The sequence below is a fragment of the Aethalodelphis obliquidens genome, unplaced genomic scaffold (assembly GCF_003676395.1).
Source record: "Aethalodelphis obliquidens isolate GAN/ISIS:26980383/991018 unplaced genomic scaffold, ASM367639v1 scaffold25, whole genome shotgun sequence".
Classification (NCBI taxonomy): domain Eukaryota; kingdom Metazoa; phylum Chordata; class Mammalia; order Artiodactyla; family Delphinidae; genus Aethalodelphis; species Aethalodelphis obliquidens.
In genome coordinates this window covers 30,387,524-30,401,390 of record NW_020837969.1, presented here as the reverse complement: position 1 = coordinate 30,401,390, position 13,867 = coordinate 30,387,524, and the positions used below count along the sequence as shown (strand labels likewise).

At 34.1% G+C, this 13,867-nt stretch overlaps 1 protein-coding gene across 5 annotated transcripts in view; it reads right to left on the bottom strand.

The window, feature by feature from the left end:
* The window catches only part of LOC113628890 (disintegrin and metalloproteinase domain-containing protein 5-like), a 171,080-nt gene that overhangs the window by 142,417 nt on the left and 14,796 nt on the right, over nucleotides 1-13,867 (bottom strand). For all 5 annotated transcript variants that reach the window (XM_027122884.1, XM_027122888.1, XM_027122887.1 and 2 more), the window contains exons 8-10: nucleotides 2,072-2,143; nucleotides 1,682-1,845; nucleotides 1,198-1,279 (exon numbers count right to left, since the gene is read on the bottom strand). In XM_027122884.1, the coding sequence (XP_026978685.1) occupies nucleotides 1,198-1,279; nucleotides 1,682-1,845; nucleotides 2,072-2,143 (318 nt within the window). The remainder of the gene's footprint in view (nucleotides 1-1,197; nucleotides 1,280-1,681; nucleotides 1,846-2,071; nucleotides 2,144-13,867) is intronic.

Sequence of the window (13,867 nt, the reverse complement as noted above, 5' to 3'; positions counted from 1 at the left end):
AGTCTTTCCTGAGGCTTTGGCTGAAAGAGGACCAACAGCAAGGACTGAGAATAAAACAAATTCCTAGGGAATATCTGATTCTTCTTTAGCCATGGTGACAACCCCTAGAAATGGTTTTAGATTTATCTAATCAATCAATATGTCTTTTATACTAATGGTAGCAAGTACACACCAGTACAGATTTTAATTCTGTCTAATCTATCAATGACAATTTGAATCACTGTACATGCTACTAAAAGTCAACTAAATATACAAATGGGTCAGTATAAAAATCATAGTGTAGCCTTATTTTTCTGAAACACTGTCAAGTTCGCTCCCCTTGCTACATTTTATATAGCTTGTTGTAAAAAGAACATAACTGGGCTTCCCTGGTGGCGCAGTGGTTGGGAGTCCGCCTGCCGATGCGGGGGGCGCGGGATCGTGCCCCGGTCCGGGAGGATCCCGCCTGCCGCGGAGCGGCTGGGCCCGTGAGCCATGGCCGCTGAGCCTGCGCGTCCGGAGCCTGTGCTCCGCAGCGGGGGAGGCCACAGCAGTGAGAAGCCCGCATACCACAAAAAAAAAAAAAAAAAAAAAAAGAACATAACTGTAGAAAAAGGTCATTCCCACTTTCCAGAAAACAGTAGATTATGAATATTTGATGGCTGTTCCTTCCTACAACAGTCTGCTCCTCACAAACATAATAAAGAATTGAATGCAATAATAAAAGTTACCTTGAAACAATAATACAATGAACGTCACTTAACAAAAAGTACATGAATGTATACCAATTATTAATTTTGAGGAAAATACTGATTTTATTTTTTTGATATTTATTTTTTATTTGATATTTATTTAATATTTTGATATTTATTTTTATTGTTTATTTTTATTTATTTTGAGGAAAATGTTTAATAATTAAAATCACACTGATTATATAATAACTACTGATGCAAGCATACCACTGCTCAAAACAATTAAACAGACTTACAAAGGCCAAATGTTTTTTAAAACAATATGAAATTATGATCAGTTGACTTTAAAAATATTCTGATTTTTAAAGCAAATATATACAGTTTAATTTTTATACTCTTAATTAGTAATAAAAATACTATTAAAGGAAGAATAAACTAAGTAATATATATATATTCTTGCTTTAAAATATTTAGGAAATTTTGAAACATGAAAATAATGAGAGCAAATTTGATAGTAATTACATACCAAAGCAACTCCTCCAGCAAAATTCTTATCACATATTTTTGCAGGATGTGTGGCTCCTATAAAAGTAGGACTTTTCTGGAAGCTAAAAAAATAACAATTTTCCTCATAATTACATTTCAGTGGTATTATTAATGATAATCAGATCAGACACAAGAATGTAGAGATAATAGGTAGTAAAAGTTTACTAGCCAAGAGACATCAAAAAATTGTATCACTCATAATTAACCTCCTTTAGTTATTTCAAAACTTTTATGTAATTTTACTTCTTTCAGGTAATTTTATGTCATTTGATAAAAGATTTTAAGTCTTACCTCACATTAGCTACTTGAGGACAAAGAGGTTAACCTACATTTTCTTCCCATCCCATGGTGTCTACCAAATTTACAGAACTCAGTATACATTAAGTAAATGCTTGTTTTTCATAATTAACATATAAAATCACTTTGGGTTATTTCTTTATACAAATATGAAATACTATACTCACGCAAATAAGTATGCAGTATGATGAGGTTGGGAGAGAAATTCGGTTTTCCATTCTAAAAATTTATATAATATATGATTAGGATGTCTTGTAGTAGAAATTTTGTTTTTGTTTGACCAAATCTCTATGGAAGATATTCTAACAGTCAGTTTTAACTGGGTAAGCATCTAAATGGAGAAAATAAATAAAATTTTAAAAATAAATTTGAACATTATATTAAATTTTTGTAAAGGTATATTTAAGACATTTAATTCAATATTTTTAAAAATTTTTTTTAATTCAATATTTTGAATGTGGAAACTCTTCAACAGCACAGCAAAATACTATATATATCAATACATATTACCTATACTCTTACAGAATATATTTAAAAAGTAGTTTTAAAATACTTACAGTGTTAACAAAGCCAATGATCTGAATAACCTTCTGTGTTACAATTTTTACATCAGAGCCCATGTAATCAAACTGAAAAAGATAAATTATTATTAAAAAATAGTGGATACCATTAATATACCACACAGCCTTTATATCTATAATATGCTATATACTAAACTAGCCAGAGGGCTACATTCCAACTGAAATCCAGGAAATGCATATTTACATTTGTATGTGTAAATGTATAAATAATAATTTATTTAAATAAATTAATTAAATGTATAACTTTATCTATATGAGATAAATAAAAATATTTGATAACATTTAAAATATTTAAATGTTTAATGCACTTGTAGCATTATTTATAAAAATTGAATCATAAATTTTTTAAATGTTATTTCAAAATATACTTATTTCTAAAATAATACATATAATCACAAACCAAAAAATATATGCATAAAGAGGGAAAAATCTTTAATAAAAGGTTGACTGTTGAAGTGATCATGGATACTGTGTTAGGTTACATCCTCTGATATCACCACATTAACTCATGTTACTCATGCTTCTTAATTCCAATAAGCTCTTTCTATTTCTAACTGCTTAAAAATGCCAGGACAATATTAAAAAACAATGGTGATATCAGGAATGTGAGCTTTGCTCCTGAGTTTTCACTGGAAAATCTCAAATATTTCACCATTAAGTGGTGTTCAGTTTAAGATGAGTATTCTAGATCATGTTGAGAAACACCTACTTATAAATCTTCCTACTTATAAAACTTTTGTTAAAAATGAAGTTGAATTTTTATCCAAAGCCTTTTTGAAGCATACCCAAAATGATAATGACTTTTGTCTTTTGACCTACTGATGGAATACATTTCATTAATACTTTACTTAATATTAAACCATCATTATACTGTTTGATCAAAACATTACATTCTATTAATATACTATCAAAATTAATATAATATTTTGTTTAGAAGTTTGTAGATTTCAGAACGATGGGCCTGTTGGTCATATGTGCATGCATGCATCCTTTGTCATAACTGAGCAAATGAGTGTTGCTTACTAAATATTAAAGCACTACCTAAAATTAAGTTGCTTGTTTTTTCTACATCCTAGAATTGTATTAGCTTATGAATTATATCTTCCTGAAACATTTTTTAAAACTCTCCTTTAAAACTATCTATACTTAACACTGACAACTGACCCATTCAAATTCTTTTTATTTCCAGTTTTTTGAAATATAATTGACATATAAGATTGCGTTAACTTTAAAGTGTACAATGAGATGATTTCATTTAAATTCTTATCTCCAATGGAGAAATCATGAAATTTGCATTTGTTTGTTTGTTTTAATCTCCCCCAAGGACACAGTTACACCATCTTAACCCTTTTCACACCATAACTTGTTTTCTTCCTTTTTGCTTAATTACACTTTCTACCTACTTATTTGCCTTTTCAACAGTTTGTGAATTTATTTATCCATTTTAATGTTTCCGTTTATCATCAACTTAACAAATATCAAGTATTTTTCCTTATTTTTCTAATATCAACTTATTTGAAGAATATGAATTTCCTCTCTGCTTAGTTTTTATACTATCCTCTGCAACAGGTATTATCTGTATTTACCAATATTCAGTTCTCTTCTAATTCAGGAACCCTTCTTTTAAAGGTAGGCATGGGCAGGTGATTCACTTTGGCCAATGCAATGAGGGCAAAAGTGATGCATGCCATTCCTGAGAAGTATTTCCTTATTGTAGCTCACGTCTCTCTGGTCTGCACTTCTATCGGTTTGGCAATTGGAAAAGAAACTATCAATCTAGAAGTGCCAAAAAATCTAAGCATTCTCTAGTGCTGAGCCAACACATGGAAGACTGCTGCCCTGGAGAGTCAGCCAGGAGCATGGTTGGCATTGATTGAATCAATGAAACTTAAACTGTGTTTAGCCACTAAGATTTGGGGAGTGTTTCTTATGAGAGCATAACCTAGCCTCTTCTGATTAATACACATCCACCTAATTTTTAAAACACTATATACAATTCATTAATTTCTAAATAGCTAAAGACTATAGTTTTCCTTTTCTGCCTTGAAAAATTACTCATAATTGTATTTAATTTTTTAATTTTATTATTTTTGCCTTATCTCTTTTTATTTTTTTTTTAATATACTGTGATAAAGCTCTGGCAAAATGTTTTTTTTAAATAAATTTATTTATTTTCTTTTTGGCTGCGTTGGGTCTTCGCTGCTGTGCATGGGCTTTCTCTGGTTGCGGCGAGCAGGGGCTACTCTTTGTTGCGGTGTGTGGGCTTCTCATTGCAGTGGCCTCTCTTGTTGTGGAGCACAGGCTCTAGGTGCACGGGCTTCAGTAGTTGTGGCACGTGGGCTCAGTAGTTGTGGCTTGCAGGCTCTAGAGCGCAGGCTTGGTAGTTGTGGCACACGTGCTTAGTTGCTCTGTGGTATGTGGGATCTTCCCGGGTCAGGGCTCAAACCCATGTCCCCTGCATTGGCAGGTGGATTCTTAACCACTGCGCCACTAGGGAAGCCCCTGGCAAATTGGTTTCTGCTTTTACAAAACTATTGGTGTTTTCCTTGTGACCTATAGATGACTACATTTGCATGTATTTTCTATATATATCTATAGACATTTGAATGTATGTGGTACCCATTCATAAGATACAAAGGTCAATAAGTGTTTAGTAAAACAAGCTGATAAATAATTTGATCTTTATATGTTAACACTTATTTTCTATCTGTTAAAGGCTAACAGAAATGATTGAATGTACTCCAGTATAGTTTTGGTTTCTGTTAAATTCTTCTGATCACTTCCAAAGGTTTTCTTTTTATACTTTCAACATAATTCACTTAGCACTAAATGCTTATTATTAGAAATTCATCTTTAACTTGAACTGTAACATTCAATATAAAATACTTCTTTAATTCTTCTATCTACATTTTTTTTACCCTGAACTTTACCTATTAGTAATATCATCCTGATTTTCTTTTTTGTTTTGTTTTGTTTTTTTTGCGGTATGCGGGCCTCTCACTGTTGTGGCCCCTCCCGTTGTGGAGCACAGGCTCCAGACGCGCAGGCTCAGCGGCCATGGCTCACGGGCCCAGCCACTCCGCGGCATGTGGGATCTTCCCGGACCAGGGCACGAACCCGCATCCCCTGCATCGGCAGGTGGACTCTCAACCACTGTGCCACCAGGGAAGCCCCTGATTTTCTTTTTTTATGGTAAATCTTGCACATTTTTGCTGGTCTTTTAAGAAATGTTTTATACCTAACAGTGTCATTTTATGTTAAGCTGTGTCATAAATGTCATCTAATTTGAGATCCTTTGCACATTTTAATGGGAATATTTAATCCATTCCATTATTGTAATCAATGAAGCTGACTTACAGTTTTCTATTTTTCCTATTCATGTCTTCATGGTATTTCCTTTTGATTTTTGCTATGTTATAAGAGAACATTTGGAGGGGGGAGGTTCTATATTTCAAGGTTATATCTTCAGGATTTTATATTCAGATATGTTTAAACATTGTGCAACAAGTTTCTCCATTTTTATCAACTGGACTCATCTATATAAAAAGGCCTTAACCCCTTATGAGGTGAAAATCAAAAATTTTGAGGATTCATCAGGGTTCAACTCTTTTTTCCAAAATGCATATTAACTCTTACTAGGACGAGGCTGAATATGGTTATATAAATAAGGCACTACTACATCCTGCCAACTGACTGAATGCATACACTGCCTTTCTCTTTCTTTCTGACTTAGTGATAAAGTTGGTATATATAATTGTTTTGAAGTGTGTGTTTTTTAGTGCTACCCAACTCTTAAATTTTTAGATCAAATTTATTGAGGTATAATATATATACAATTAAATTCCCCCATTTTAAGGATTCATTAATTTTGAAAAATAGCACTTACTTTATATTCTGAAAAAATTCAACCTTCAGAAAATATAAAATTCAAAGACATGGAAAACCACCAAACCAAAATGCCAGACAGAAATACAAGAAAAAAGAAACAATGGAGATACAGAGCAGCCAGAAAACAAAAGCAGCATTATGAAGACCTCATTTATCAATAATCTCCCTAAATGTAAATGGACTGAATTTACCAACCAAAAGACACAGAGTGGCTGAATGGATTAAGAAACAAGACCCAATAATATGCTGCTTCCAGAAGATACATCTTAGCTCTGAAGACAAACACAGGCTCAAAGTGAAGGGATGGAAGAGGACACTCCAATGGCAGCCAAAAGAAAATGAGTGTAGCCATACACATAACAGACAAAATAGACTTCAAACCAAAAAGAGTAACAAGAGACAAAAATGGACAGTATATAATGATAAAAGGAACAATTCATCAAGAACACATAACAGTTATTTAATATGTATGTACCAAACATAGGAGAACCAAAATATATAAAGCAATTATTAACAGACCTAAAGGAAACAGTGGCCTTAAATGAAACATTAGACAAGATGGATTTGATAGATTTGTACAGAACATTCCATCTAAATGCATCAGAATACACATTCTTCTCAAGTGCACATGGAACTTTCTCAAGGACAGACCATATGTTGAGAAACAAAACAAGTCTCAATAAATGTAAGAAAATTAAAATCATATCAAGCATCTATCCCAACCACAATGTTATGAAACAAGAAATCAACTACAAGAAGAAAGCTCTGAAAATCACAAATGTGTGTAGACTAAACACCATTCTTTGAACAACTATTGGATCAAAGAAAAAATCAAAGGAGAAGTCAAAAATTACCTGAAGACAAATGAAAATGCCACATATCAAAATCTGTGGGATGCGGTACTAAAAGGAAAGTTTATATCAACACCAGATTACCTCAAGAAATTAAGAAAAATCTCAAAGAACCAACCTAACGCATATCTAAAGCAACTAGAAAAAGAAGAAAAAGTGAAGCAAAAAGTCAGTAGACAAAAAAGGAATTAATAAAGATCAGAGCAAAAATAAATGAAAGAGACTAATAAAACAATAGAGAAGATAGATGAAACTAAGAGCTGGTTCTTGGAAAAAAAGAAAAACCTTTAGCTAGACTAAGAAAAAAGAGAGAAACTCAGAGAAAATCAGAAACAAAAGAAGAGAAGTTACAACAGATACCTTAGAAATACAAGGATTATGAGAGAATACAATGAACTGCTATATGCCAAGAACTTTAACAACATACAAGTGGATAAATTCTCAGAATTATACAACATTTCAAGACTGAACCATGAAGAAATAGAAAATCTGAATAAACTAATCACTAGTAAGGAGATTGAATCAGTAACTTTAAAAATCTCCCAAAAAACAAAAGTCCATGGTGAAATGGCCACATAGGTGAATTCTACCAGTCAAAGAAGCTTTAGTATCAATCTTTTCAAACTGTTCCCAAAAAATTAAGGAGGAAGAAATGCTTCTTAACTTATTTTATAAGGCCAACCTTACCCTTTTACCAAAATTAGAGAAGTACAACACACAAAAAAGTACATTAAAGCCTAATATCTCTGATGAACATAGATGCAAAAATCCTCAACAAAACATTAGTAAACCAAATACAACAATACGTTAAAAGGATCATACACCATGATTAAGTGAGATTTATTCCAGGGACACAAAAATGGTTCAACATCCAGAAACCAATTAGCATGATACACCACATTAACAAACTGAAGAATAAAAACCATATGATCATTTCGATAGATGCAGAAAAAGCTTCTGACAACATTTAACATCCGTATGATAAAAACTATCAGTAAAATGTATATAATAAAGGCCGTATATGACAAACCCACAGCAAACACTATATTCAATGCTGAAGAATAGAATGCTATCCCTCCAGGATCGAGAACAAGACAAAGATGCCCACTATCACACTCTTATTCAACACAGTTTGCGGAAGAGCAATCAGGCAAGAAAAAGAAATAAAAGGCATCCAAATCAGAAAGAAGAAGTAAAACTGACCTATTTGCAGATGGCATAATTTTACGTATAGAAAATCTGAAAGACCCCACCAAAACCTGTTATAACTATTCAATAAAGTTGCAAGGTACACAATCATTATACAGGAATCTATAGTCTTTATATGCAGTAACAATGAACTAGCAGAAAGAGAAATTAAGAAAACAGCCACATTTACTTACTTAAAAAAAAGAGAAGATACAGATTTGAAAGGCTCCCATGGCCCTCATGGAGTATGATGGATGGATGAGTCCAGCAGTCTCAATGAGTTACTCATCAGGAAAAGGAAGCCTCTCCTCCCAGATTCTTGTGTGCACTGGGACTGAGAGAAAAAGCGGTGACTTCATAAGAGCCTGAGCAAGACCTACCTGCTGGTCTTGGAGCATTTCCTGGGGAGGTGGGGGATGGCTTTGGCTCACTTCAGTGACATGGACACTGGTGAGAGAGGTACCTGGGAGTACTCATTGGGGTGAGCTCTCCTGGAAGCGGCCATTTGACAGCAAGACCTGGCCCCACCCAATGGCCTGTAGGCTCAAGTGCTGGGATGCCTCAGGCCCAACAACCAACAGAGCAGAAACACAGCCCACCCATCAGCAAACAGGCTTCCTAAAGTAGTGTTGAGCCCAAAGCTGCTCTAAACACACCCCTTGACATGTCCATGCCCACCAGAGGGAAAAGACCCAGCTCCACACACCTGCAGGCAGGAACCAGGCCCTCCCACAAGGAAGCCTGCACAAGCCTCTTAGAACAGCCTCACCCACCAGGGAGTAGACCCCAGAAGGAAGCGGAACTACAATCCTGTAGGCTCTGGAACAGAGACCACAAACACATAAAGTCAGACAAAATGGGATGGCAGAGGAATATGTTCCAGACAAAGGAACAAGATAAAACCCCAGAAAAACAACTAAGTGAAGTGGAGATAGGCAATCTACCTGAAAAAATAATTCAGAGTAATGATAGTAAAGATGATACAAGATTTCAAAAAAGAATGGAGGCACAGAATGAGAAGATACAAGAAATGTTTAAGAAAGATCAAGAAGATCTAAAGAAGAGAGTTGAACAATACAATAATTGAAAAGAAAAATACACTAGAAGGAATCAATAGCAAGATAAAAGACGCAGAAGAACAGATAAGTGAGCTGGAAGACAGAATGGTGGAAATCACTGCCACAAAACAGAATAAAGAAAAAAAGAATGAAAAGAAATGAGGACAGTCTAAGAGACCTCTGGGACAACATTAAACAAACCAGCATTCGCATTATAGGGGTCCCAGAAGGAGAAAAGAGAGAAAGGTCCTGAGAAAATATTCAAAGAGATAAGAGCCAAAAACTTCCCTAATATGGAAAAGAAGTCACCCAAGTCCAGGAAGGGCAGAGCGTCCCATACAGGACAAAACCAAGGAGGAACATGCTGAGACACATATTAATCAAACTGACAAAAATTAAAGACAAAGAGAAAATCTTAAAAGCAGCAAAGGAAAAGCAACAAAAAACATACAAAGGAATCACCATAAAATTATCAACTGATTTTTCAGCAGAAACTCTGCAGGCCAGAAGGGCATAGCACAATGTATTTAAAGTGATGAAAGGGAAAAACCTATAACCAAGAATACTCTACCCAGCAAGGCTCTCATTCAGACTTGACAGAGAAATCAACAGCTTTACAGACAAGCAAAAGAATTCAGCACCACCAAACCAGTTTTACAACAAATGCTAAAGGAAAAACTCTAGGCGGAAAAGAAAAGGCAACAACTAGAAAAAAGAAAACAAATGGGAAAGCTCACCTGTAAAGGCAAACATGTAGCATAGTCAAGATATCATCCACACAAAAATATGATATCCAAACAAGCAATCATGAGAAGAGGAGAATACAAATTCAGGATATTGGAAATGCATTTGAAATTAAGTCAACCAACTTAAAACAAACTTTTATATATACAGACCACTGTATCAAAACCTCATGGAAACCATAAACCAAAAAACTACATTAGATATACACACAAAAAATAAAAAGGAATCCAAACACAACACTAAACATAGTCATCAAATCACAAGAAAAGAGAACAAAACAGAAAAGGAAGAAAAACAGCTTACAAAAAAATCCAAAACAATTTTTAAAATGGCAATAAAAACATACATATTGGTAATTATCTTAAATGTAAATGAATTAAATGCTCCAACCAAAAGACATAGACTGGCTGAACAGATACAAAAACAAGACTCATGTATATGCTGTTTACAAGAGACTCACTTCAGATCTAGAAACCTGTACAGAATGAAAGTGAGGGGATGGAGAAAGGTACTCCATGCAGATGGAAATCAAAAGGAAGCTGCAATAGCAATACTCATATCAGACAAAATAGACTTTAAAATAAAGACTGTTACAGGAGACAAAGAGGGACACTACATAATGATCAAGGGATCAATCCAAGAGAAAGATATAACAATTGTACATATATATATGTGCACACAACACAGGAGCACCTCAATATATAAGGCAAATGTTAAAAGATATAAAAGGAGAAATTGATAGTAACACAATAATAGTGGGGGACTTTAACACCCCAGTTAAATCAATGGAGAGATCATCCAGACACAAAAATAAATGAGGAAACACAGCCCTTAAGTGACACATTAGATCAGGTGGACTTAATTGATATCTATACAGTGTTCCATCGAAAAGCAGCAAATACACATTCTTCTCAAGTGCACATGGAACATTCTTGAGGACAGGTCACATCTTGGGCCATAAGGCAAGCCTCAGTAAATTTAAGAAAACTGAAATCATATCAAACATCTTTTCTGAATACAACACTATGAGATTAGAAATCAACTACAAGAAAAAAACTGCAAAAACCACAAACACGTGGAGGCTAAACAATATGTTACTAGACAACCAATGGTTCGTTGAAGAAATCAAAGATGAAATCAAAAAATACCTAGAGACAAATGAAAACGAAAACACGATGATCCAAAACCTATGGGACAGAGCAAAAGCAGTTCTAAGAGACATATTTATAGCAATACTATCTTACCTCAGGGAACAAGAAAAATCTCAAATAAACAACCTAACTTTATACCTAAAGCAACTAGAGAAAGAAGAACAAACAAAACCCAAAGTTAATAGGAGGAAAGAAATCACAAAGATCAAGGCAGAAATAAATGAAATAGAAACAAAGAAAACAATAAAAGATCAATGAAATTAAAAGCTGGTTCTTTGAAAAGATAAACAAAATTGATAAAGCTTTAGCCATACTCATGAGGAAAAAAAGGAGAGGGCTCAAATCAATAAAATTAGAAATGAAAAAGGAGAAGTTACAAATGACAACACAGAAATACAAAGGATCATAACAGACTACTAAAAGAAAGTATATATCACTATAATGGACAAGGTACCACCTTCTAAGACTGAAGCAGGAAGAAATAGAAAACATGAACAGACGAATCACAAGTACCAAAATTGAAACTGTAATTTAAAAACTCCCAACAGACAAAAGTCCAGGACTAGATGGCTTCACAGGAGAATTCTATCAAACATTTAGAGAAGAGTTAACACCTATCCTTCTGAAAATATTCCCAAAAAATTACAAAGGGATGAACACTCTGAAACTCATTCCATGAGGCCATCATCACCAAAATCAGACAAAGATACCACAAAAAAAGAAAATTACAGGCCAATATCACTGATGAACATAGATGTAAAAATCCTCAACAAAACACTAGCAAACCAAATCCAACAATACATTAAAAAGATCATACACCATGGTCAAGTGGGATTTATCTCGGGGATGTAAGGATTCTTCAATATCCACAAATCAATGTTATACACCACATCAACAAAGTGAAAATAAAAAACATATGATCATCTCAATAGAGGCAGAGAAAGCTTTTGACAAAATTCAACACCAATTTATGATTAAAAACCCTCCAGAAAGTGGGCATAGAGGGAACATACCTCAACATAATAAAGGCCATATGTGACAGATCCACAGCAAACACAATTCTCAACAGTGAAAAACTGAAAGCATTTCCTTTAAGACCAGGAACAAGGCAAGGATGTCCACTCTTGCCATTTATATTCAACATAGTTGCTAGCCATGGGAATCAGAGAAGAAAAAGAAACGAAAAGGAATCATAACTGGAAAAGAAGAAGTAAAACTGTCACTGTTTCCAGATGACATGATACTATACATAGAATATCCTAATGATGCTAACAGAATACTAATACAGCTCATCAATGAATGTGGTAAAGTTGCAGGATAAAAAACTAATACACAGAAATCTACTGCATTTCCATACACTAACAACAAAAGATCAGAAAGAGAAGCTAAGGAAACAATCCCATTTACCATCTCATTAAAAAGAAAATACCTAGGTATAAAACTACCTAAAAAGGCAAAAGACCTGTAGTCTGAAAACTATAAGATGCTGAAGAAAGAAATCAAAGATGACACAAACAGATGGAATCATATACCATGTTCTTGGATTGGAAGAATCAATATTGTCAAAATGACTATACTACCCAAGGCAATCTACATATTTAATGCAATCTCTATCAAATTACCAATGGCATTTTCGGCATATCTAGAACAAAAAATCTTAAAATGTGTATGGAAACACAAAAAACCCTGAATAGTCAAATCAATACTGAGAAACAAAAATGGAGCTAGAGGAATCAGGCACCCTGACTTCATACTATGCTACAAAGCTATACTAATCAAAAGAGTATGGTACTGGCACAAAAATAGAAACATTGATCAATGGAACAGGATAGAAAGCCCAGAAATAAACCCACACACCTATGGTCAATTAATTTACAACAAAGAAGGCAAGAATACACAATGGAGAAAAGACAGCCTCTTCAATAAGTGGTGCTGGGAAACGTGGACAGCCACGTGTAAAAGAATGAAATAAGAACACTCTCTAACACCATACAGCAAAATAAACTCAAAATGGATTAAAGACCTAAAATGTAAGAGGAAAACACAGGCAGAACACTCTTTGACATAAATGGCAGCAAGATCTTTTTTGATCCACTTCCTAGAGTAATGAAAATAAAAACAAAAATAAACAACTGGGACCTAATTAAACTTAAAAGCTTTTGTGTAGCAAAGGAAACTATCAACAAAATGAAGACAGCCCACAGAATGGGAGGAAATTTTTGCAAATGATGTGACCGACAAGAGATTAATCTCCAAAATATACAAACACTTCACACAGCTCAATATCAAAACAATAAACAACACAATCAAAAATGGGCAGAAGATCTAAATAGACATTTCTCCAAAGAAGACATACAGATGGCCAAAAGGTACATGAAAAGATGGTCAACATCGCTAATTATTAGAGAAATGTAAATCAAAACTACAATGAGGTATCACCTCACACCGGTCAGAATGGCCATCATCAAAAGGTCTACAAACAATAAATGCTGAAGAGGGTGTAGAGAAAAGGGAACCCTCCTACATCGCTGGTGGGAATGTAAATTGGTGCAGCCACTATGGAGAACATATGGAGGTTCCTTAAAAAACTAAAAAGAGAGCTAACATATGATCCAGCAATCCCACTCCTGGGCGTATATATCCAGAGAAAACCATAATTCAAAAAGATACATGCACCACAATGTTCACTGCAGCACTATTTACAATTGTCAAGACATGGAAGCAACCTAAATGTCCATCAACAGATAAATGGATAAAGATGATGTGGTACATATATACAATGCAATATTACTCAGCCATAAAAAGAATGAAATAATGCCCTTTGCAGCAACATGGATAGATGAAGAAATTGTTATTCTAAGTGAAGTCAGACAGAGAAACACAAATATATGA